Source organism: Balaenoptera musculus, chromosome 15 (assembly GCF_009873245.2).
Source record: "Balaenoptera musculus isolate JJ_BM4_2016_0621 chromosome 15, mBalMus1.pri.v3, whole genome shotgun sequence".
Classification (NCBI taxonomy): domain Eukaryota; kingdom Metazoa; phylum Chordata; class Mammalia; order Artiodactyla; family Balaenopteridae; genus Balaenoptera; species Balaenoptera musculus.
In genome coordinates this window covers 238,345-258,210 of record NC_045799.1, presented here as the reverse complement: position 1 = coordinate 258,210, position 19,866 = coordinate 238,345, and the positions used below count along the sequence as shown (strand labels likewise).

At 65.4% G+C, this 19,866-nt stretch overlaps 3 protein-coding genes across 10 annotated transcripts in view; 1 reads left to right on the top strand and 2 right to left on the bottom strand.

The window, feature by feature from the left end:
* Positions 1 to 93: 93 nt before the first annotated feature.
* On the bottom strand, positions 94 to 11,111 carry ZNF512B (zinc finger protein 512B). 8 transcript variants are annotated; one of them, XM_036824757.1, is made up of 18 exons: positions 10,434 to 10,740; positions 8,859 to 8,984; positions 8,437 to 8,579; positions 8,041 to 8,169; positions 7,700 to 7,947; positions 7,271 to 7,663; positions 6,938 to 7,164; positions 6,736 to 6,807; positions 6,496 to 6,642; positions 6,210 to 6,334; positions 6,045 to 6,137; positions 5,740 to 5,838; positions 5,488 to 5,658; positions 5,057 to 5,251; positions 4,810 to 4,911; positions 4,433 to 4,495; positions 3,836 to 3,934; positions 94 to 3,566 (listed from the first exon to the last, which is right to left on the bottom strand). In XM_036824757.1, the coding sequence occupies exons 2-18, from the start codon at positions 8,980 to 8,982 to the stop codon at positions 3,321 to 3,323; spliced, it is 2,676 nt and encodes an 891-aa protein (XP_036680652.1). In that variant the 5' UTR covers positions 8,983 to 8,984; positions 10,434 to 10,740; the 3' UTR covers positions 94 to 3,320. The 8 variants fall into 8 exon arrangements, with proteins under 8 accessions (XP_036680652.1, XP_036680649.1, XP_036680651.1 ...); XM_036824754.1 differs by lacking the exon at positions 10,434 to 10,740 and adding an exon at positions 11,064 to 11,111 and having other exon boundaries at positions 7,271 to 7,947; XM_036824756.1 differs by lacking the exon at positions 10,434 to 10,740 and adding an exon at positions 10,765 to 10,894 and having other exon boundaries at positions 7,271 to 7,947.
* A 2,238-nt stretch (positions 11,112 to 13,349) lies between these two features.
* Positions 13,350 to 17,841, bottom strand: SAMD10 (sterile alpha motif domain containing 10). The gene is made up of 5 exons (XM_036824206.1): positions 17,633 to 17,841; positions 15,641 to 15,822; positions 15,389 to 15,560; positions 14,905 to 15,045; positions 13,350 to 14,705 (listed from the first exon to the last, which is right to left on the bottom strand). Exons 1-5 carry the CDS (start codon positions 17,721 to 17,723, stop codon positions 14,683 to 14,685), a joined length of 609 nt encoding a protein of 202 aa, XP_036680101.1. The 5' UTR covers positions 17,724 to 17,841; the 3' UTR covers positions 13,350 to 14,682.
* Positions 17,842 to 19,381: 1,540 nt separating this feature from the next.
* PRPF6 (pre-mRNA processing factor 6) overlaps positions 19,382 to 19,866 on the top strand; it is a 36,857-nt gene continuing 36,372 nt past the window's right edge. Inside the window, exon 1 of the mRNA XM_036825992.1 lies at positions 19,382 to 19,573. Coding sequence (XP_036681887.1) covers positions 19,503 to 19,573 — 71 coding nt within the window. The 5' untranslated portion in view covers positions 19,382 to 19,502. The remainder of the gene's footprint in view (positions 19,574 to 19,866) is intronic.

The following is a 19,866-nucleotide window of genomic DNA, read 5'->3' as shown; positions in this document are numbered from 1 at the left end:
CCGCAAACCAGAAGCCCCACGAGGCCGCGCGGCGCGAGTGCGGGGAAGGGCCCCAACCCGCGCTTTACCACAAACTCAGCTGCACAAAACCCCTGGAAAAAAATCAATAAACATTTATTTGATACAGTCATTTTTAATACATACAGTTGATGGCCCGCCCCCGTGCCACTTGGGGCCGGGGTGCGGGGACGAGGACCGGGGACAGATGGTCACAAGGCGGGCAGGGCCCGAGCTCACCGTCAAAACATCTTGCAAATAAACACTTTGTAGATAGAATATATACGTATATATATGGTTACAAGTTGATAGCCGGAACCTCTCTTTCGAAATGCACTTATTACGGAGAACTGGCATTAAAACACCCAAACCAAGAAACCCCAAGTACAGGACGTGTGGCTGCCAGGCAGGAGGTGCTGGCTGCCCCCCAAACCCCAGGCCTCCAGGACAGCTGCCTGGGGCCCACCCAGGGGGACACACCGGGACAGCCCTCCCCTCTACGGGTCAGGGTGCACCCATTCTTTCCCTTCCTAACCAGAGGGACAGGAGGGGCCTACGACTGGGAGGGCCACCACTCACACCAGGGGACACTCATCTGCCCTTGCATGAGCACAAAAGCGCATCCTATTTTCGTGTGACGTGTCGGTCCCTTGAGTCGACCCTTTCCTGTTCTCAGGGCAAGGGGGCGTGGGCTGGGCCAGAGGTAGATCTTCAGAAAGGGACCTGACATTGTGCCCTGGTTTGGGGTCTCAGGCAGGGTCCACACCCACCGCATGGAGGGGGGTGTCTGCCGCTCAGTCCCTCTCATTGAAGGTGTCAGTCAAGGCTACCTGGCTGCACTCCCACCAGAGTGGGAAGTGGGCAGATCTTGCTGAGCCGCCCAGGGCTCTGCCACCGTAGGAGGAGGGCTCTGAGGACCAGCTTGCTGCTGCCACCCACCAGCCAGAGCATGGAAGCCGGGAGGGGAGAGGGGAGAGAGAGGGGTCCAACCCAGCGCCACTTTTGGCAGCAGTCCCCACGCCCACCTTAAAGACAAAGAAGGGGGTTAAAGTGCTAAACATCAAGTTACCCAGGACCCCACCTCTTCCCACATATCTGGTGGGGTTCCCACGCCAGGGACCACATGTGGACTTTCGGGGGTGACAATGAAACGCATCCCCCAGCCAAAACCAGCCCCCGCTCCCCAAGGGCCAAGTACCTGAGAGGCCGGGGCAGGCAGCTATCCCCAGCAGAGGTGTTGAGGTCCAACCTCCTCCAACCATTGGTGACAAGGACAAAGTGCGCGTGGGGCTCCCATCAGTGCCTGCTCCCCACCCTCCCCCCGGCAGCTGCCCCTGCAGTGGCTGCCCGACCCACCTCTACCTCCACCAGCTGCACCCCAGTGACACCCAGGAACACAGGAAAGAAAGCCCTCCTGCCCCGAAGTCATGCTGCTTGCCTCAGCCTTTGATGCTGGATTACCTGCACCTGCCCAGGCCTCCACCCCCTGATCAGATCAGGTGCGTGTGAGTGGCGGGGGAGTCCACGTCTCCACACCCCCTCCCTAGCACATCAGGCCAGGACTGCCTGGCGTCAGAGCATTCTGGCTGAAGGAAGAAGCTGGAGACTGGGCAGCACGGCGCCTCGGCCCCAAAGCCCTCCCGGAAACTGTCTCCCTAGCGCAGGGTGAGGAGAGCTGAGCCCGGATTGCAGCCCCTCCTCGCCAGGGGCTGGAGGAGGACAGGAGCTGGGGGGCAGAGGGGTGCCCAGTCAGCACCGCCTCCCTGAGCAGGAGAGGGACCCCAGCCCAGCCCCCAGATCCACCGTCGGCACCAGGAAACCCTTAGCACCAAAATGTCAGATTGTTGTGAGTTTTCGTATAAAAAACAGAATTAAAAAAAAGGTTTGTTACTTGTCACAGCAACAAGACTGGCATCCACTACACCCAGGAGACACACGCACACGGGCAAATATCAAAATTCACATCATCCAGGGTCGGCAAGGCCGAGCCCTCAGCCCACCCCCACCCCCCCGTGGAAAACAGCCTCCATCCAAACGCAGCAGCTCTGAGCACCCTCCCTGTCCCAGCGATGCCATGGTTGGAAGGTGGGGCCCAGGCAGGAGGTCAGAAACCACGTGGCCGCATCCTCAGGGTGCCCTGGACGCCACCTGACCCAACCTACAGACCTCGCTGCCCTCAGGGCACCAAAGGGAGCCAAGACAGAGCCCTGGAGCTGCCACCAACCTACTGTGACCTTGGCCAAGCTCCCCCTGGCCTTCGGCTCTCACATCAAAAGGCCACACAACCAGAAACGAAGGAGCAGGTAAAAAAGGGGGAAGGAGGCTCCCACGGGAGCTTGGCCATGGGCCAACCCAGGCCAGCGACAGAGGCTGCTTCCCACAGTGGTCACTACTCGAGCCAGGCCCCAGGTCCCCGCCCCTCATGCCCGTGGGCCCCAGGTGACCCCGGAACCCAGACTGGCCCATCCCTAAACCCATCAGGCTACCCGACTTGGGCCAGCGGCGTTAGCGAAGCTGGAGGCTGAGGCCAGAGCTCACTTCACGTGGCCCCTGCTCCACAGCCCTGCAGTGGCAGAAGCAGAGCCTCCGCCTGGCCCCCAGTGGGGAGCGCTACTGGGGACGGTGCAGCAGGGCTGCCTCCGCCACCATGATGCACACGGGCCAGTGGGGCAGGGCCCGGGCACAGCAGGGGCTGCACCGCAGGGGAGGGTGGGCCTGGAGAGGTAGAGAGCGGAAGTGCAGGAACCAGAAGATGGCGGGGTGGGGGTGGGGGTGGGGGTGGGGGTGGGGGGGATGGGGTGCAGTGGGGCGGGCAGGTCAGCACGGCAGCTGTCAGTCTTGGGGTCTGTCCCGGGAGGTAGCTGGGGGGTGCCGGGGTTCCAGTGTCGGGTCACGAGGTGAGGCTGCTCAGGTACCCTCATCAGCCCAGAACCACGGGCCACCAGGGACCCCCGAGCCTTGGGCCCGGGAAAGCAGATGGGGCACGGAGCTCACACGCCGAGGACCAGAAGGCCGTCTGCCTGCTCCATGCCGCCCCAGCACCGAAGCCCAGGCTGTAGCCCTTCCTCTTGCCGGCCCGTGAAGGTCCCTCCAGACTATTGCACTTCTGCAGCTGCCCTGGCCCTCCCGGGAGCCCCAGCCCAAGGTGCCCTGCGGCAGCCCGCGTGGGGCAGGGCCACCCTCGGGGAGGGGAGAGGGCTGGCCGCCCCCGCTGGACAGATGAACAGGCAGGGGTGGGGGGTGGAGACCTGGAGGGCAGGAGGCTCTGGAGCCCCACCCTGGACAGAGGGGGCCGGGCCCCACCCACCTGCCAGGCTCCGAACTCACTTCTCGGGCGCCTTGCCGGCTCCCACCTTCCGGCCAGCAGAGCCCCGGGCCCCCTTGTCTCTGCCTCCTGGGGGCCAGTCGTCCCGGTGGGGAGGCGTCCCAGGGGCTGGATCCTCAGGGGGTCGCTCCTTGGGCTTGCGGCCCCGCTTCTTCCCGCCAGCCGGACTCGTCTCCTTCCTGGGCACCAGGGAGTCTGGGCCCTTGTGTCTGGGAGGCGGGTCTGCCGAAGTGCGGAACCAGTTCTGGGGGAGGGAAGCAGCGATGGAAACCCTGGGCCCCAGGACCCTGGAGGGCGGGGCGGCAGGGGACCTGGGGCCTGGGGACACCCGAGCTTCTAGGGAAGCCGGAGGCTGCTCTGCAGAGAAACCAGCAGACTCCTCAACGTCGCCCACTCGCTCAAATGAAGAGCCGTCACCCTGACGCCCCTGCCCTTCCCGGCCCCCTCCGTGGGGCCAGCGCATCCAGCCGCAGGCCCGGCAGGGCTCTCACACCAGGCCCGTCCCTGACGCACCTCCGCGTGGGCCTTGAGAATGTGGTACTTGACGCCACTCTCGGAGCTGAACTCCTTGGGACACAGCAGACAGCAGTACTTCCCCACCAGGTGGTCCCCCTGGAAGGCACAGGGCAGTCCGGCCCCTGGAGGTTGGCCCCCACCACTGGTCCTTGGGGGACCAGAAGTACCCAGACGCAGCCAGGACCACCCCGACCTGTGGGGCTCATCTGGATGGGTGCCTGACAGGTGTGCTTTGGGGACCCACGAGGCCACTCCGTGGCAGGACCACCAAGGTGCCCCCACTGCAAGGGAGGCGGGAAGCAAGGAGAGGGTGAGAGGAGGCAGGTGCTCCTGGGAAGGGTCGCAGCCCTTTGCTAAGGGCCCTTACCCCAAGCCCAGGTCGGGCTGCCCCGGCACAGACGAGCAACCCCCACAGGCAGAACCACCCGAGACCGAGTGACTGATGGCCGGGGCTGGAGGCGGCGAGCGTCCTGGGCTGCGCTGGCCCTGGCCCCACAGGGGCAGGGGCGCACACCCGGTGTGTGCGGACCCCTGGGGGGCAGCTGGGAGCACCAAGCACGCACGCCTGGCCGCCGGGAGGGCCTGGACACTGACCTTGCTGCAGCCGGCCAGATGGGCCTTGAGGCCGGACACGCTGGAGTAGACGGCTTCGCAGCACTGGGGGCAGGAGGCGACCGTGGGGGCGGGCCCTCCGGCAGGCGCCCCCCGACCAGTGTGCACCCCTCGCCCAGCCCGGGGGACCCGGGGCCCATCTCGGGCAAGTGGGGGGACTTGATCCCAGGAGTCACCCCTGCCCAGGGGTGTGGGCAGGCTGGGCCGCTAGGGCTGAGGTCAAGGCCTCTCTGCCTGTGGGGCTCCGTCTGAGGACCCTGCAGGGGCCACGTGGAGGGCTCCCCCCCCCCCAAGTCCACCCCTGGGCCCTCCGTCCTGAGTCCCAGCGTTCCCACGCCTGCCCAGCCTCCCTGGCTCACATCGTTGGGGCAGTTGACGTGGCCCTTCTCCTTGACCTCATTCTTCCACTCCTCCAGCAGCTGGGGGTTCAGCACAGGAAGGCCGGGCCGCGTGTAGTTGAGCTGCAGACGTGGGCAGGTGCCAGGGTAAGCTCGGGGCTTGGGCTGGAGGTGACCCAGACGCTCCCTGCTGAGCTGAGAAAGCCCTCAACCACGCCCTCCCAGGTCCTGGGGGCCTCAGGCTCGGAGACTGGGAGGCTGGGCTCACCCGTGCGGTCTCGGGCACCAGGTCGTCCTTCATCCGCCGCTTGGTCCAGTCTCGGGCCAGCTCGTCCTCCGCGATCTCCTGCAGGTGGAACACAGCGACCTGGGCCGACGTGCGGCGGATGCGGCCGCTGGGGGTCCGCTCGACACCCAACAGGTCCTCAGCCTCGGGGGCCTTGTCTGCAGGCTCCTCGGGGGGCTGTGGGGGTGGGGAGGGGGAGGCCGGATGAGCCACGGGAGCCACGCGGCGCGTGCCACAGAGAGCACGTACGAGCAAGCACCCTGGGGACACGGAAGCCCACCCCAGGCTCACTCCCCCCGACCCATGATGCACGTGGGCCCCTGGGAGGGAAGGCGGAGCACGCGTGGCAGGCAGCACATGGACGCGCCTGCCTGGTGCCCGAAGAACAGGAGGCCGGGCTGTGGGCCGCTCACCGGGGCCGCGTGCTCCGAGCGCACGTGGTAGTCGTGGCCGGCCTTGGAGCGGTAGGTCTTGCCGCAGTGGGTGCAGGGGAAGGAAGGGGTCTCCACCTCGCAGGGCGGCTTTCCGCAGCGTCGCTGGTGGTACTGGTAGCCCATGAGGCTAGAGAAGGCGGCCCCGCAGCCCTGGGGCGCCGGGGGCAGGTGAGTGGCCGGAGCGCGGCGGGCCCCATCCCGCCTGGCGCCCGCACCCGCCAGCCCACTGACCTCCTGGGGGCAGCGCAGCCGCCCCATCTGCTTCAGCACCTTCCGCAGCCGCTCCCGCCGCTCCTGCTCGCTCCCCTCCGAGGCCTCGGCGTCAGAGGGCTGGGGGGCAGGCCAGCCTCAGTGCCCCCGCCACCACGGGGCCCCTGCCCCTGCCCAGGGGCCGGGGCCACGGACGCCCCCAGTCAGGCACGGGAGCCACTAGGCTCTGCTAGTGAGAGGCCAGCAGGCAGAGCTGCGCGGGTGCGGGGGGAGCAGACCAGCGGCCAGCGGGCAGGGCCAGACGGCAGCTGGGCCCAGTGGCGTACCTTGGCGCTGTGCTCAGCCATGGTGTGGTAGTTGAGGCCCGCCTTGGACTTGAACTGCTTCCGGCAGTGCTGGCACTTAAGTGCATCCTGCAGCTGCAGACGGGCACGCTTGTGAGCAGCTGGCCCTGGGCCGCCTCCCCTCCCAGGAACCGGGGGCAGCCTTACCTTCTGACACACTTCCATGTGCTTCTTGAGCCCCACGAGGGTCTTTCGGGTGACCACGTTGCAGGTGGGGCAGACGGCCTCCCCCCGTTCGTGGATGGCCCGTTGCCACTGCTCCTCAGGGCCACCTGTGGAGCAGGGCCAGGGCCTCAGGGGCAGGCAAGAGCTCCCAGATGCCCTGGACGCCAAGCATAGAACCCAGGGTCCACGCTCGGCCCCCGTCCCCGCGGCTCAGGACCCGCCCCACCATCAAGACCCAGCCTGTGCCCCGCCACCCGGCAGCTCCCACCTGGGGCCGGGTGGGCCACGGGGGCCGGCACCTCCTTGCTGACGGCGCTGGTGGGGGCTGGCCCCTTCTTCCGCGCCTCCTCGGGGACCGGCCCCTCCTGCTTCTTGGCGCGGTGGATGCGGGCTTTGTCCTCCGCCTTGGCCAGGCCTACGTGCACACGCGGGAGGGGCAGGTGCAGGCTGAGGGCGCGGCCGCCGCGTGTGCTCGGCCCCCCAGGTGCCCGGCTGGTCCAGGCCTCACCTTTGAGTCCGAAAGTCCCTGAGATGGAGGGCTGCTCACCCGTAAACTTCTTGGGTGTCTTCTGTTTCCTTCCTGACTCGGGGGAGAGAAAACAGAGAACAAGGCTCTGGTCAAATAACCATCGGGAGGCTCGGGCCGACTGGCCGCCGCCCCCGCCCTGCCGCCGCCCCCGCCCTGCCGCCGCCCCCTGCTCTCGTCTTACTGTGCTTCGTGCGCTCCGCACCCTCCTCAGGCAGGGACACGGGGCCCGCGGCCCTCGGCGCTTCCTTGCCCCCCAAGGGTCTGCTGCCCAGAGAAAGGGGGCTGCTGCTGGGGTCTGTGCTCAGCGGGAAGGCTGAGCTCTGGTCTGTGGCGGACGGGCCGTACTCCCCGTTCTCCGGCCTCGCCTGCTTGGGCGGGAGGGGGCAGGCACCCAGGCCGTCTGCAGCCCTGCAGAGAGCAGGGAGGTAAGGGGCGGGAGGGCCCGCTCTGGGCCCTGTTACCCCTGAGCTGCAGCCGGGGACACCCAACCCCAGCCCAGCAGGAGACCCCATACCTTTTCTTACCGCTGCTCCTCCCCGCGGCCCGAGGAGCTTTGTTCTCAGACTTGGTCAGCAGCACCATCTTGCAGGGTGGCGTGTGTCTGCTGATGGCAATGGGCCTGCTGACCGTCACCGGCTTACTGACCACAATGGGCCTGCTGACCGTCACCGGCTTCGCAACTGGCACGGGTTTCGTAACTGTCACAAGCTTTGTCACAGACACCGGCTTGTTGATGGTCACTGGTTTGGTGACCGGCACCGGTTTGTTGACTGTTACCGGCTTGGCAATTGGCACAGACTTGGTGACCGGTATAGGCTTGCTGACTGGCACAGGCCTAGTGACCGGCACAGCCTTGGTGACTGGCACGGGCCTGCTGGCTGTCACTGGTTTGGTGACCGGCACAGGCCTGCTGACTGTCACTGGCTTGGTGACCGGCACGGGCCGGCTGACCGTCACTGGCTTGCTGATGCCGATGGGCTTGCTGATAGTGACAGGTTTGCTTACTCCAATGGGCTTGCTGACCCCTACGGGCCGGCTGACGGTGACTGGCCGGCTGACCGGCCCAGGCTTGGGGGCAGGCAGGGGTCGGTCCATGTGGTTCCAGATCCGGTGCTTCTCCAGCTGGGTCTTAGAGGTGAATGCAGCCTCACAGAAGGGGCAGGGGAAGGTCAGCCTTTCTGAGATGGCACCCTGGGTGGAGAGGGCAGGCGTGGACACCCCCAAGCCAACAGCCAGGGCAGGGTGGGCCCCGGGCCTCCCCTTCCCCAGGCCGCAGCCCCTTACCCCTTGGCACCGCTGGTAGTGGTACTTGAGCCCGTAGATGCTGGGGAACTCCAGCCAACACCCAGCGTTTGGACACTTCACCCTCGAGTGTGCCTTGAACTCGTCTTTCCACTGGTTCATCAGGGAGAGCTGGGCGTGGGAAAGGCCAGGCTGTTGACCCTGCAGCCACCCAGGCCTCTGCTGGCCAGCCCCCGACTCAGCACTGTCCCCAGGCCTGCAGGAGCCCCGCACAGGACCCGCTGGGCCCCAGGCCGTCTCTCGAAGCCCTCGCACACGGAGCAGCCAGTGGATCCGGGCTGAGGGCTCGGCACTGGACACGCAGCAGGCAGGCCTGGCAAGGCAGTGGGCTCCCCCGCAGACCCTGCAAGAGCCCCACCCAGCCCTAGGGGAGCTCACAGGAATGTCTCGGAGTGCCTGGTTCTCGGCTTTTGGACGCCCCTTTTTCTTCCCTTCCGTTCTGTCGCTGGCTGGACTTCCCGGGTCAAAGCAGAGCGGGGCCTGGCTGGGCGCTGTCTGCCCACCCCGGACTACCGGCAGCCCTGCAGCACACAACACACCAAGGCTCAGAGGCTGCATTCCCCGCAGCCTTGTCTGCCACCCAGGGCGCTGGTCCCGCCTGGAAGGAGCCTCATTCCGCCTGCACTGAGGCACGAGGGGCAGGAGGCCGTGGTCCACCCAGGGCCCCAGGCTGCCCCCACCCCGGGAAGCCTCTCAGGAGCCAAGGCTGGGCGCCCAGGAGCTGGACATCCAGGGAGGCCCACACCCAGCAGCGGCTGCCCGTGACCACCTGGAGTTGACCTTGCCCTGACTCCTCTTACCCAGCTTCGGTGGGTCGTGAAGCATGGGAAGTCGGACCTCATTCCGGCCGCCATCCTTCCCAGGCCCACTCTTGCTGGACCCCGGGAGCCGGCGGCCTCCTCCAACACAAAAGGGATCGGTCATCTCTGCAGAGCAAGTGGACAGGCCCATGAGGTCCACTGGGCCCAGCTCAGGACTTGACATGGGCTGCTCTTGACCCTGCCCCAGACAGGCCCACTCTCCGGCCTGAGGAAGGGGAGCCTGCCCACCTGTGTTTTTGGCCACAAGGGAAAGCAGGTGAAGGGGTGGATGGGCGGGGGGTGTTCCGGTTTAGGGGAGGGGCTGCTCAGCCAAAGTCTCCCTGGATGACCCAGAAAACACTATCAGCGTGGAAGAATCTAGCCCTGTCCTGAGACCTTCACCAGCTCCCGGGGGCTCCCTGCCTCCAGACACACAATCCCAGAGAGCGAGAGAATCATGCACCTTTCATGCACCTCGTACCTGGTGCTTAGCTGGGGATGGCTCCAGGAGAGGCGGAGTGCCCCAGGGGAGGGAGGCCAGTGACACCCCTCGGGGGCCAATTATGACACCAGCGTGGCTGCCGGCTCACAGGCTGTGCTGGCCCAGCACCTAGAAACACCTTCCCCCACAGCCCCACCCAGACCCAAGGCCACGCTCTGGGGCCCAGGTGGGTGCCCTCGCATCCTTCTCCCCAGGACACAGTTGGAAGATGGCCCAGGTGGGCACTGAGGGCCCCAAACCACTCCCCAACTGCGCACACACCCTCTCTAGGGGGAGCAGACCAAGGACCCTGCAGCACCGGCTTCTGGTCCCTGTGCCAGCTGAGCCACCCTCCCTGACCCCCTGCCCTGCTTTGTTTCCCGCTGGGGCCCCTCCAACCAGACGGACGCCTCATGCTGGATCCCTCCACCTGGCTGACCTCCTCCTCACCTCCACCCTCAAGAGACTCTCTGTCCCCAACCTACAGGCCCACCAGTGCCACTCCAGAGACCACAGGCCCCTGGCCACAGAGAACATTCCGCCGACTGAGGCTGGGCTTCTGTGGGCCTATTCTGCTGGGGGACCCCAGGCTCTGAGAGCTGGGGCGACTCTGAGTTCAGCCCTTTTGGGTCCTCCCACAGGGACGCTTAAGGCCACAGAGGAAGGGGGGGCGGCATGTGGGAAGGTTACCCCTCCCCTGATGGTTTCTAACTTTTTTTTTTTTAAGGCTGCGCCACACAGCATGTGGGATCTTCATTCCCCGACCAGGGATTGAACCGGTGCCCCCTGCAGTGGAACCATGGCGTCTTAACCACTGGACCGCCAGGGAAGTCTCCTAACTTCTAACAGAGAGAAAAGGAAGGATCTGCTGTGCCTAGGAGGTCCAGAGGCCATCTGGGCGGCTGAGATCAGAGATCGGGACACTCACTGCCCATGGTCAGGGGGCTGCCTACATCCTGGGCCTGGGGTCGGTAAGGGTCCAGAGGGCTCTAAACAAACTTCTCTGGAAGCCCTCACACTGATACTTCCAAGGAGACATGCCAGCGCCCTTTTGACCCCAGCAGAGGCTACTGTGGGTACCTGCTGAGCCCCACCTTTCCAGTCTTCCTCCAGCTTGGGTGGAGAATTCGGAGTTGGGAGCCCCCGGGACCAGGGCTGGCCTAGGAAGCAGACTCCCCTTCCATTCAAGGCCTGTGACTCGCGCACCAGGAGGAGAAAGGGCTCGCCCCTCCCCAGAGGGGCCAGCAGGGTCGCAGAGGTGGGACCCTCTGGAGGGGGTGATAGGAGCGCCTCGCGCTGACCACAGGCGACGCTGGCGGTGGGACCGCGGCCCAGGCCGCTCGGCCCGGGACCCCGGCCTAGGCCCGGGCGCGCGGATGAGGCCGGCCAGGGGACGCACACCTGGGGGCTGGCCTCGCCACCCACCTGTCACCTGCGGCGGGTGCGGGCCCGGCGTGGCCCCGGAAGGGCCGATCCCGGGCGCCTGGGGAAGGGGGGGCCCAAAGGCAGTGAACCAAAATGGCGACTTTTTCTGGAGAAGAAGGAGGCAGGGACGCGACGCCGGCGCGGGGCGCGGGGCGCGGCGCGGGGGTCCGGGCGCGGCGGGGGCGGCGGGCGGGGGCTCCGGGTCCGGCCCCCCGACCTGCGCGCGGGGTCAGGGTCGAGGGCGCGGCCGGCGCGGGGGCCGCCCGGGGTCCCGGCCGGGAGCGCGGCCGGGCGCTTACCTGCGGCGCCCAGCGGGCCGGGGCCGGGCGGAGGCCGGGGCCGGGCCGGGCCGGGGCGCGGGGCGCGGGGTCCGGGCGGCGCAGGCTGCGCGCCGCGCTGCGCACATGCGCGCTCCCGCCCCTCCCACCTTTGACAGTTTTACTGTGGGGGGGAGGGGGCGAACTCTCGCGGTATTCCTGCCGCTATCCGCGACGGGAGAGACGGGTCGGGGGAGGGGGCTCGTGCGGCCCTCCGCTTGCCCGGTACCCCGTCCGTCGCCTGCGTGGGCTGGGCCGTCAGGGCGAAGTGGCCAGTTATGCCTCCGTCGGGCGGGAGGTGTTTTTCAGGCATTGGGGTAAACTGAGGCACGATGGGGCGCTGGGTGCTGCCCCAAGCCCAGGGCGCACGGATGGAAGCGACTGGAAGGGGCAGCGAAGGAGGCCGCCCTCCCCTGGGACCTTGACCTCCTGGCCCCCGGGGGCCTTGAGCCTGCAAAGCAGGATCCAGCCTCTTTGCCAAGCAGCCCTGTGACCACGTCTGCCTGTGGCCACGCTCAGGAAGTGGCCCGGCTCCTGGCACTGCCGGGGCAGTTTGAGGCCGTGGGCTTTATTGGGGTGACTGAGCAGCCTGTCTACTTTAGGGCGGTGGTCCTAGACCAGCAGCCAGTGCCCTTCTTGCTCCTTTGTGCCCCAGAACTGGGCTCTTGGCAGGGATGCTTGGATCAGGTCTGGGGGTGACAGGGCACCCACCTCACCAAGACTTGGGAATGAATGAAGTAGGGAAGGAGTGCTAGTTTGGAGACAGAGGTAAAAGGTGCTCCTCCTTCCCCGAGGCTCTTTCTACCTGCTCTGTCCACGCTGGAGCAGGTTCGGCTACACTGTTTGTGGGCAGGGCACAAAACATGTGGGCAGATTTGGAGTCTTCCTTTTCTCACAGGGACCTTTGGGAGCTGCTTCTCTCGAGGCACAAAGTGTCCATACTGGGGCAGAGGCAGGGAGGGGCCCTCTGTGGAGGGGTCAGTCAGTCCTTCCTTTGGAAATCAGAGCCAAAGAGACCTGTGTAATCCCTCCCTCATTCACTGTGCCCACCCCAGGGTCAAGACATGCAGGATTTTGGGAGGGGGAGCTCAGTGTGTGTGCCCTCAGGTGCATCCAATTGGTAGGTGTGTGTCTGCATGACCACATATGTCAAGCTGTGTCCTGTTTGGCCATCAGGGTGTCAGGGTATGTCTCTGTGTCCCGTACTAGGTGACAAAGATGCTGGTCGTATGTTAGTATCCGAGTGACTGGACACAAGGTGTGGCGGGATGTCTGGGTCTTGGTGGATGTGTGTCCAGGCCACAGCGCGTCTGCATGTCAGGGCAACGTGTGATGTTGTGTGTGTTGTGTATGGGGTGCACTGTGCCTGGTGTTTTTCTGTATGTTAGGAGGTCATGGGATGCTGGGACCCTGTGTGTCAGTGTGTTGTGTGTCTGGATGCTGGTGTCATCGTGTCTCTGTGTGTTGGTGCATGTGTGTCCAGACTGCAGGGCTCGGTTTATGCCTCTGTGTTAGTATTTGTGTGTCTGGTTGCTGTGTGGGTATGTGTGGGGGCATGTGCTGTGACATGTGTTTCTTATGTCAGGGCTTTCACTTGTGTGGGGGGCTAAATGGGGATCCCCAAAAGATAGTCACTTCAGATTCCTGGAACCTATGAATGGGACCTTATTTGGAATAACGTTTTTGCAGACGTGATTAAGTTAAGGATCTTGAAATGAAGAGATCATCCTGGATTATCCAGGTGGGCCCTATGTCCAGTGACAAGTGTCCTTGTAGGAGGGAGATTTGGCAGAGATTTGGAGATTTAGGAAGAGGTGATGTAACCCCGGAATCCAGGATGGAGTGGTGTGTCCATGAGCCCAGGGATCCCCCCAGGGCAGCCCCCAGAAGCTGGAGAGACGAGGAAGGGTTCTTTCCTGAGCCCAGGAAGGAGTGCTGCCCTGCTGGATTCCAGACTTGTGGCCTGTAGAACAGTGAGAAAGTTCGTTTCTGTTGTGTTAAGCCTCCCCGTCGTGGTCATCTGTCACAACAGCCCCAGGAACCTAACACACCTGTGTCCATGCCTCTGGGTGCGGCCCATGGGGCAGCTGGGGCCAGCAGGGGCCTGGGGTAAACAGGCGCCCCACCAGGACGGGACACCACTGCCCCCTGGTGGCCCCAGCTGGAGGCAGCTGGCCCGGCGCCCCCTCCTCCCAGGCCCAGGCCCCACTCAAGGCTCTGAGTGTCCCCCACATGCCTGGGTGGCCAGAGCCAGACACCACACTCACGGCACTTGAGAACCAAGTTTACTTCTCATTTTTTTGTCAGAATATAAAAAAGCGCAAAACAAGGAAGATGAGACAGGAACACAGCGGGGCTGAGGGTCCAAGACAGGGAGGGAAAAGGGGAGAGAGACAGGAAGGGCTCCCTGGAAAGGGTCATGTCGTGATGGCATGAGATGGCCAGGGATATTCAGGGAAGCCGGGCAGGATGAGGGGCTTCCCATGGGGAGGCACACGGGATGGGGGGCACCAGGCCAGTTGTTCAAATTCCACATGGGACCTGCAACAACCAACCTCCCATCCTGAGGCTGGCACAGGGCACAGATTGGGGTCTGGTGGCTCAGCCTCATCTGTCCCCAAGATTTTCAGAATCCCCTAGGGGATTGAGTGGGCAGAGGTGCAAGAGGGTGGGGCTGCCAGGACTGCCCTAGCTACCCCTCTGCTGGGCCCACGGAGCGGTTGCTCAGGTGCTGGCTGGGTCTCCACTGGGTGGGCATGGGGGGTGCAGCTGTCACAACAGTTCTTGTGTGGATCCGGGTTCTCCTGGGAAAGGGGCAGTGGGAACGCCCACCCATGACTAAGCCTGGAAGGCAGTCTCCATGACCCTGGGAGGAGGGAGCTGTCCCCCAACCTAAGGCCAGGACACAGGTGAGCCTGGTGCTGGGCACTGGGCGTGGGGTCCTCCTGGGGGTCAGGTCTTGGGCGTGTGTCCAGTCCCCATGAGTAGATGGGGGCGTGGTAAGGGTTTCAAAAATGCGTGAGAGCACTTGGCACGGTGGCTGGCTGGGCTGGGCCAATGACCATTCTCTGGGCAAGGGCAGGGGAGGGGCACACACCAGAGGGAGCCTTGGCAGCTTACCCCACCTGTGCGGGCAGTCCTCTAGGGGCCGGGGGAGGGCGTAAACGGGGCGAGGGGGCAGACCTCTGGCCCTGGGAGAGGGCAGGAGGCCTAGAAGACGCGTGATTCAGCGGGCGATGGAGGGCGCAGGTGAAGGGAATATAAATAAACAGACTCCTTGGGAGTCTGGGGGGATGTCCAAGCCGGCTCTGGCTCCAGGTGACTGCCCTGCATGCTGCCAGCAGCACCAGGGGGTGGGCCTGGGCTCAGGTCCTGGGCGGAAGGGCCCCACTCAGGCAGCCCCTGCCCGCCCGCCCGCCCACTCGCAGGCACAGCCCGGAGTGCACACCCAGAGGTGGCTGGAGGTGGCGATGCTGGGGCTGGGCTTGGCCCCTGGGGCCTCACGCGGGGTCTGAGAGGGGCTGCACGGCCGGCTCTGCCTCGTCCTCGTCAGGGGCTCCGGTCACAGTGCTGAGGTCCGGCGTTCAAGCCTAGGCAGCAGCTAGGACATGTTTCCGAAGGAAGCTATGGGGTGAATGGGGGTGAGGAGGGTCGGGGGCCTCTGGCATCATCCCCTCTTGCCCCAGGTGCAGTACAGCCCTTACTGGGGTCCCCGGCCACCCTCCTGAGGTCAACCCACCCACCCTGCACTCCGGGACCTCGAGGCCCAGCCCCCCCCCAGGCCTTTCTGAACCTGTGGGCATTCCTGGCTCCTCCCACTGACCTTGGCTGAGCAGCTGCAGGCTCCGCCCCTCCTCGCGCACCTGCAGGCGCAGCAGCTGCTGCAGCACCTCCTGCCGCTGCGCCTCCTGCGCCAGCCCCATCCGTTGCAGCTTCTCCGCGTTCAGCCGCAGCAGTGCCCGGCCTGGGAGGGAGGGGAGAGGGGTTGAGCCGAGGTTGCCATCCAAGGGGCTTCGAGAGCAAAGGCGGAGAGAGAGAAGGGAGAGAGAGAAAGAAATGGGTCGGGTGGGCAGAGACAGAGATGCAGAGGGAGACTCAGAGAGACAGGGCAAGCGAGGGAGAGAGGCGGAGGGAGGGCAAGGAGGAATAGAGGCTGAGCAGAGCAAAGACAGGCGGCGACAGAAACAGAGACAAAGACCCAGACGGAGAGGCAGACCGGGGAGGAAGCAGAAGAGAGAGGGGAGGGGGAGGAGGTTCTCCGGGGAGCCCGCCCCTGCCACACCCCAACCCCCCAGCCCCCACGGCACCGGTGATGGCGTGCTGGGAGAAGGCCTCCACGTAGACGAGGTAGTTGTGGGGACAGTGCTTCTTGAGCCACTTGCAGACGTCCTGCTGACTCCACAGGACCACGGGCCTCGTCAGGCCACCCAAGGAGGGACTTGTGTGGTACAGGCCATCGTGGTCAGAGTACAGCCGGCCCTGTGGGAAGAGGGGTGGCCGGTGGAGTGGGGTGGCAAGGAGGGCAGGGGCTGAGGTGGGTGTAGTGTGTGGGTGGGTACCTGGGGGGCCTCGGTGCCGGGCTGCTGAAGGAGCTTGACCTGCCGGCTGCCAGCTGCCCTCTGGCTGCGGGAGTCGTGCCACGTGAGGCTGGTGCCCTGGGTCCGAGGCAGGGGGCAGGGGATGCTCTCGGCCGACACCGTGTGCTCCAGGAGGGTCCGGCAGAAGCTGAAGTGGGCAGTGGCTGCAGAGCAGGGGTGCCTGGTCACAGCGGTCAGGGGCAGGGCCTCCCTCCCTGTGATCCGGCTTCCTGCTCAGCCCATCTTCCCTCCACGGAAGAGGAGAGGCACGTTCCCAATTAGGGGTTCCCAAGCCTCCCCAAAGAGAAGGAAGTGTGCACGAGCTGTCCTGAGGACTCCACCTTCCAGAAGCATAGTCTGTGCTCTGGGGAGCAGGATGGATTCTGTTTAATTAGAGAGAGACGTGCCCACCAGGGAGCCTCGCACTCAGAACCAGCTGGGGCTCTCCTGGGAGGGCCCTGACCTTCTCCTTGGGCTGGCACAGCCACATCAGACCAGGGCGCACGCACGCACAGGCTTGCCTGTGAGGAAACGCGGCCCCCGCGTCCTGGGAGACTCTGTGCGCTGGGGAGACCCCTGTGGCTGGGCTGCCTGCCCACGTCGTCGAAGGCACCTGGTCCCTGCAGCCCCACCTGGCGTTCGTTGGAGGCTTGGCCTCCGTCCTGCTATGCTCACTGGCTGTGACTTGTGAACAAGAAGAAGCCTGAACTCTGGGCAAGCCCACAAGGTTCCTGCTCCCCCTTCCTGCAGGCCCCCCGGCCCAGGGCAGCTCCTGTGCGCGGCAGCGTCAGCGCAGGCACGCAGGCTGCAACCACGCGCTCGGGGACCCAGGCTGACGCCTTGTGCTTTCTCTTCCCACGCCAGCTTCGTTACGCTCATCGCGTTTTAGTTTTACCATCATTTCTGTGCTGGTTGCTGACAGGAGTCGGGGGGGGTGGGTGACACCCGGACTGACTCCTCCCAAGGCCTTGCACAGGTCTCGGGACACAGGAAGTGCCCAGAAACACGGTGAATGACTGAATGGATGGATGAAGGCTCTGTGTGGTGTCCACGAGTCAACAGAGCCCTGGGGAGAGACAGGAAGCAGGGCCCAGCCTTGGCCCATCTTGCAGCATCCGCGCCCTGACTCAGCAGGCGGGATCGGGTTCCCAGGCCGGGGTCCTTCCCGCACCCCCTCAGCAGGAGAGTCAGTGACTCCCCTACCACAGACACAGCCCCTCACCCCCACTGAGGGCAGGGCTTGGTGGTGTGCCCAGGAGGTTTCAGTAATGAGGGAAACCCACATCTTCCTCCCCCTCCTCCTTCCCCAGTCTCGCAACTTTCTGGAATTGGATGGCAACTCTAAATTTGAGGTCTGGGGTCAGACAGAGGGCGCGGCCGAGGGTGGTTCTAGTACGGTGGGAGGAGACTCATTCTAAGCAGGCACGTTTCGGGGGACGGGCGCCCGGGTCGCAGGGCTTCGCCTGGAGGGGCCTCCAGGCGGGAGAACCGGTCGGATGCCTCTGCCCGCGCCGCACCTGTCCTGGGCCAGCCGGGCCCCGCCCATTTCCTGCCCGCGCTGGGGGAGGGCTCTCCGTCCGTCTGTCGGTCCGTCCCTCCTTTCCAGCCCCAACGTCAGAATTCCAGGAGGAAATGGGGCGGGGACCCCCTCTGGGCCCCACTGCAGGGGCCGGGGAAGGTTTTCTCCGCGCGAAGGAAAAGGTGACCGCAGGGTGGTGCTAGCCTGGGGACAGGAGCCTCGGCGGGTCACCTCCCCCAAACCAGGGGGCGCCGATCCCCGAGGCCTGACCGCCGCCCGCCCCCCCGCCCTCGCCCCAGCGCGGGATAAAGACACCGGGAACCCCGTTCGGCCGGGACGCGCCCCCTACTCCGAGCGCGGCTGCAGTTCGGAGTTCGCTAGGAGCCGGCCTTGTCCCTCCGGTCCTCGAGCCCCCAGACCGCGACAGCTCCGCGCCCGGGTCCAGCCCTGCTCACCGTCCACATCCCGCTGCTCCCCGAAGCCGGCGCGCACAGCCCCGGCGCGGCCTTGCGGGGGGCTCGGCTTGGGCCTCAGCTCCGTGAACATGGGGCCCGCTGGTCCCCAGCCGGTGCACACGCCCCTCGCCGGGCGCAGGGCGGCCGTGTGGCCGGCGGGGAACGCGCGCCGCTGCCCCGCCCCAGCCGGCCCCGCGCCCGAGCCGGTCCCCGCGCCCGGCGAGTCTGCGCGGCGAGGCACCTGCTGCCGAGCCCTGAGAGCGGGGCGCGCTCCGGGAGCTCCGAGGGGTGTCGGCGGCGCGCGGATGTGCGAGCGCGGAGGGCGTCTGCCAGGGCAAGGGGCGGCTGTGCGCACCTGGGCATGGCTCCAAGGACGAGTGACTCTGTGCGGCCGCCCGGGGTCCAGGCGTCTGCAGGAGCATCTGAGGGTGCCTTAGTCCTCTCTGCGTATGGAGAGGAGGGGGTGTCCTACCTGCTCCTGGGACCCTCTGCCCCATGGGGCCTAGGTCAGGGGCCAGACCCACCACTTCCCTCCATTCTCCTTTGTCAATTTACTTACTGATTCCTTTATTCATGCATTCTCCAGACCTCTCTGGAGGTTTCTCCATCGAATGGGCACTTGCTTCCCCAGAGAAGCCAGTTTGACCCTCTCTTACCTCCCCATCCCCACTCTGTGAACTTCAGGAGGACATCAGGGTCTCTCCCCTTCCCTCTGTAGCCCCAGAATCTGGCTCAGTGCCCAGGATGTGGCACCGAAAAGGGGTAGGCTGGGGACAGGGAGGAGAGAGAAACTCCGAGGGGGCTGCAGCAGGCAGGAGGGATGTGCTTGCTTCAGGACTCCAGTGAGAAGTGTCAGGGTGGGCTGGGGGCTGCCTGCTCCAGCAGAAGGCTAGACTTGCGACCAGCTTTTTGCCTGCTCTGCCAAGAGCCCAAGGGCTCTCCCCAGCTGTATGTGGGGACCAAAGAATGTTCCACTGCCACCTCAGCAAAGGTGCACATGGACACACAGTCATGTATCCAGGTAACAGTCCTGCGCGTCCACCTAAAATATGAGCACGGGTGGTCGGACTTGCACCCGTGCGCACCAACACACACGGAATTCACCCACATGCTGTGACCGCCCATGCCCACATACTGACTTGTTCTGCTGCATTTATTTATTTTCGTCAATTAGCTCTCTAGGGTCTGGGCTCCCACGGTCACCGGAATCACCGGAATGTTCAGTGTATCGTGGGGGTGTGGGCGGGGCCCGAACTGGGCCCAGGAATCTGAGCGCGGAGAGCTAGGGCAGCAGTCTGTACCGCGATCAGGGCACATACACCCCGCACACCGCGATCAGGGCACATACACCCCGCACAAGCCCTACACAGTCGGCTAGGTGTGCAGCCTGCTCAGGTGTGTTAGGCCCTACCCCGCGGCCAAGGCGACTCTGAAGGGCAGGGTGGGAGGCTCAGGGAGGAAGGGGACCCATGGGTCCTGCTCGTACAGGCAGGTCTCGGAAATGCATCGAAAACACGCAGTAGGCAGGGCCGCCCCTGCTCAGTTTTGAGGTCCCCCAGGGCTAGTCCAGGAGCACATCGCCTGCCCGCCGCACCAGGAGCGGGCGCTACAGCACGTGCGCTCGCCGCGTCTCTGTCCCCTTAACCTCGGTCCAGAGCCGCCGGGAGCCGCCGGAAGTCGAGTTTCGGAAACTTCCGCCCAGGGAATCGGCGGTGGGCGGGGCTACGTGGGACCACGAGCTCTGCTTCCGGGGCGCGGGTGACGCGGGCTGTGATCCTTCCTGTTACAGAGCTTCGGCCGTCTGTGGTTTTTTCGCCTCCGGCCGCGGCCTCCATTCCTCCCCTTCTTGGCCGTCGGCGTCACCGGCGCCATGAACAAGAAGAAGAAGCCGTTCTTGGGCATGCCCGCCCCGCTCGGCTACGTGCCGGGGCTGGGCCGCGGGTGAGGCCTGGGGCGGGCCGCGCGCTGGGGGAAGGGGCCCGGGTCTGGGCGGCCGCCGACAGCGACGGGGAGGACGAGAACAGGGATGGCGCGGGGTTGGCCTGATCTTGGTGGGAAGAACGGCGCTCTGGGTTAGGGCAGACCTGAGGGAGGCTGTCTGCCCCTAGGAGGCGGGACGCTTGGGCTCGAAGCGACGGCTCTGAGCCCGGTTTCTGTCCCCGGGGTGGATGGCAGCACCGTCTTGCGAGTCTGCCGTGGCGAGGACGTAAATCTCCGTCATGTAGTCGGAGTAC